This window comes from Saccostrea cucullata, unplaced genomic scaffold, assembly GCF_032062105.1.
Source record: "Saccostrea cucullata isolate Sc308-1 unplaced genomic scaffold, CSIRO_AGI_Scuc_v1 ctg5511, whole genome shotgun sequence".
Classification (NCBI taxonomy): domain Eukaryota; kingdom Metazoa; phylum Mollusca; class Bivalvia; order Ostreida; family Ostreidae; genus Saccostrea; species Saccostrea cuccullata.
In genome coordinates this window covers 27,022-31,001 of record NW_026929680.1, presented here as the reverse complement: position 1 = coordinate 31,001, position 3,980 = coordinate 27,022, and the positions used below count along the sequence as shown (strand labels likewise).

Genomic DNA, 3,980 nt, shown 5'->3' with positions numbered 1-3,980 from the left:
TTGTAGAGGGCATTAAAGGCGGATAGCATTACCAGAATTTTCAAGAGGTTGGATCGGTTGCTATAAAGTGCATAAAATCCCTGTCGACCGGTCGCTTCCAAATGAATCCAATAATCGACGGTATAGAGGGAATATCCCGCAGCCAAATTTACACTGTAGCTTTCAATATGTATTGAAGGAGGGAACTACTATCATCTCAATTGTTATTTGAAGCCAATAATGTTGATGGAAAGATCGCAATCTGCAGCTGAAATTTACTGAGTGGAGCGGTAAACGGATGGTTGCAACCATAATATCAAAAAGAACTGTCGAAAATAACAATTGAGAAGGAAGAAGATCCCATTCTTAAAAGTGTTCGTTATCGTAAATATTCATTAAACAGTTCCCAACACCAGTTTCTTAGCCAATCATGTATTTTTCGAAATAAATGTATTTCAAAATGAAAACAATCCATTGACAAATTGTACTCATTCACAACGTCATTATTGCTACTATGGAATTAAGGAAACACTGACTTTAATCCAGTTTGTTAAAATCTATATAATATCAAGTAATTTGTAAAAAGACTATATCCTTTAAGAAAATGATTGGACCCAAAGCATACCATTGATTCTCGAATATGTTTGAAACATTAAGCACTATGGTTGATTGATTGATTGAATATATGTTGTTTAAAGTCCCACTGGAGAATTGTTCACTCATATTTAAAGGAATAGGATGATTTTAGTGGAGTGGAATGATAAAAAGAAAGCAGCAGACATTTTAATTGAACATGTCCTTCATAAAAAACAAAAAAAAATGTCAATTGATGTTTTAAGCCCGTCTTTCTCTATTAAAACAAGGTTATCATAGGAAAAGGCAATTGATTCCAAAGTACCTGTACCGAGTTTTACTAAAAGTCGTAAATTTTGCCGTAGACGTAGACGTAAACGTAGACTTTACGACTGAATTTACGAGTGCGTTGATAGCGTTTTACTAAAGGTCGTATCTGCGCCCGTAAACGTAGATCCTAACGTAACTTTCCACGTAGTTTACGACTGGAACTCTTCTAAAAAGAGATTGTAAAGTGCATTAGCAACGGATGCTGCGCATGCCCAATGCTACTTCCGTGATCGTCTGCAACAATCATTACAATGGAGAAAATGGAGAAAGAGCCTAGAAAACCTAACTGGACAGACCTCGAAATGGAGGTACTGGTTGAGGCCTACGCCTCATCAGTAAAAGTAATCCGTGGTAAGCTCTCTCCCGGGCTTACCACGGATTCCAAGAAAAAAGCCTGGGAGGCGATTACTAACAAGTAAGTTCTAAACTATCGTAATTATTTGCACCTAAGTCTCTCTCTCTCTCTCTCTCTTTGACTATTGACTTTAATATGACTCTGTTGTGTTTTTTGAGTGAAATTGCGATTCTATAATCTGAGCCTATCACAGAGTTTGAAAGCACTTGATTATTATGAAAAATTATTACGGTGTATTTCAATATGCTCATAGGCATCGGAACCGGGGGGGGGGGGGCGGGGGGGTTACAAAAATTGACCTTATGTAGGCATTGAAAATTGGGATTTACCTTTTTTGTTGGTTTTGCCTCTCCCCCTCCACTTTCGATTACCCCCCCCCCCCCATCCTCCCCCACTTTCAATTTGCTTCCGACGCCGATGATGCCGATATCTTTACTAGACACTTTAATCAGTGTTATGTGTAATAATTGAAACTTTCATACTGAAGACTTGTCATCTGTTGAAATGTAAGCATAGACATGTTTTGATTTGTACATCTATCTGTGAATTATTTGTTAAGCTAAATATTGATAATCATGTTACAAGTTATCCTGGAATATACTTTTAGGGCTTTGACACAATATTTGTGGTTTAATTAATCTGAATTTCATGGTGCAAAATTTTATTTATATAAAAGCCAATTAGTGTTATTAAGTTTTTTTTTTACATTGTTCCTATTTTCCTGAGTGATTTCTATTAATTTTATAATGTACAGTGTATCTGACAGTTAAAAATTAGTAGGTCAAGACATTTTGCTTGAAATTCAATGTGTTAATTTGTATAATTTGTTTATAATTCAGTCTTTTACAACGTGCATGCACACACATACAACAGTCACCAGGGTTGATGCCTATGTATTGTACATTGTATGTTGGGTTAACTATCTGTACGGAGACTGGACCAGGGTGTCCTAACCTGACAGAACACAGTTAATAACTGTAGTTATACAATATCGTTTGCAGTTCTTATGAAAATCATTGGGTAATGATAGTCAGATACTGGTATTAAACTAATCAACTTAAAAATTAGATGTCAAAACAGTACTGTTGTTAACACTAAACAGTCCTTTTATTTTTTTCTTAGGGTGAATTCTGTGTCGATAGGTTGTTCAAGAACAACAGATGAAACTAAGAAAAGGATTCAGGATGTCCAATCATCTATCAAAAAGAAAGAAGCCTTCAGAAAGAGAGAGGCAATGAAAACTGGAGGAGGGCCTCTCGCTGAGGTACAAATGAAACCTTGGGAGTTGGTTGTAAGTATATCACAGTGTAAAAAAACACAATTAAAGAGGTGATCATCAGGCCATCATCAAAAATATTTTTGTTAGATGTACTCTGGCCCATATCATTCAAAGTGGGTATATAGGTACTAGGTAGGTAGTATTTTTTTTTTTTGCTTTGCAGTTCCTATGGAACAAACTAAATCTATCCAGGCTTTCAATACACAATGGATAGGTAGACATATAAATATTTATTGCTGAAAAAAAAATTCAAATGAAAAGCATCTTGGAGAAATAAAATTCAAATATATACCTCAGCTGTAAATTTTTTTTGGAAACTGAAGAAAGAATTATTAGAAATTCAAAGTGCTAGGGAAAAAAAGTATGTGGGGTTTGTGTGTGTGTCAGTCGGAGTACATCAAACCAATTATTTTTAATGTTGGTCTCAGTTAAAGCACCATGAATAAAATAAAATATCTTGGTAACAGTCATTCATATGCAATTTAGCCAATTCAAATACATGTACTTTTTCCTATGAGTGAAACAAGACATTTAAATAGGTTCATTGATAAACTAGAAGATTTGCAATTCGTTAATTCAAAATCTGAATCAAATACATTGTAGTTTGAAATAAACATACTGATATATGAACAATGTGTTTCATATTTACATTTACTTTACATTTTAGCTGCTTAGCACAATTCCAAGTGAGGCAATACATGGTATCGAGGCTGGATTATAGACACAGGGAACAGGAAAGGTTATAAATATTTTAAAGGTTTTAAATATAAATATGTATAACATATCAAGATTTTATTTTCAAGATTTCTCATTTTAAATATAATCTATCAATATGTTATATATGAAAGATTTATAAATTATAATGCTTTTACTCAATGTTTGTACTTGTACATATCATTTTCATATTAAGTTGACTTTAGAAGCTCACTTCAAGTCTTTCATGGTTCAGCTAAGACTTTGTGATCCTGATGTCTGGTGTTGCTGTTGTTTAACTTTACCTCCAGGCCAAATTCAATCAAAACTGTATGAATTTTAAAGGCGGATTCCGCCTGTAATTTGGGTGGAATTGAGCAGGAATTGGCAAATTCCGGGCGTACTTGAGGCGGAGACGGAATTTTCAAAGAGTTACGCCTCAGTAGAAGAGACGTCTTACAGGCGTCATTTGTAATTTCCGGGCGTCAATTGGCAAGTTCAGATTTTCCGGGCGTAAAATGGCAGGAAAATAGAAACAAAAATTACGCCTGGAACTTTCAGGAGAAGTAAAGGCCTCTGATTGGTCAATTTAATTATCAATTAAGGGTCATTTCAGATAGGAGGTTAAGTTTGAATTTGATCATGAAGGAGGGAGTTTAGTGTGAGTGAAACAGGAAATGCAGATATCTCAATGTTAAGGCTTTTACACTTCTTGAGGATGACACAGTGTCTGCTGGTAGGTGTGATCATGAATATCTAGTTAACCTATTT

General features: G+C 34.8%; 1 protein-coding gene across 1 annotated transcript; it reads left to right on the top strand.

Annotated features, from left to right (window-relative positions):
* Positions 1-986: 986 nt before the first annotated feature.
* On the top strand, positions 987-3,237 carry LOC134281773 (uncharacterized). Its single transcript, XM_062764200.1, has 3 exons — positions 987-1,297; positions 2,360-2,528; positions 3,184-3,237. Exons 1-3 carry the CDS (start codon positions 1,134-1,136, stop codon positions 3,235-3,237), a joined length of 387 nt encoding a protein of 128 aa, XP_062620184.1. The 5' UTR covers positions 987-1,133.
* Positions 3,238-3,980: the final 743 nt, after the last annotated feature.

Bases quoted from the DNA above. Each gene is read 5' to 3' on its own strand.
- LOC134281773 (XM_062764200.1), top strand. From the start codon at position 1,134: ATGGAGAAAATGGAGAAAGAGCCTAGAAAACCTAACTGGACAGACCTC. The intron at 1,298-2,359 runs GTAAGTTCTAAA...TTTTTTTCTTAG, and splicing joins TGGGAGGCGATTACTAACAA to GGTGAATTCTGTGTCGATAG. The intron at 2,529-3,183 runs GTAAGTATATCA...TTTACATTTTAG, and splicing joins TGAAACCTTGGGAGTTGGTT to CTGCTTAGCACAATTCCAAG.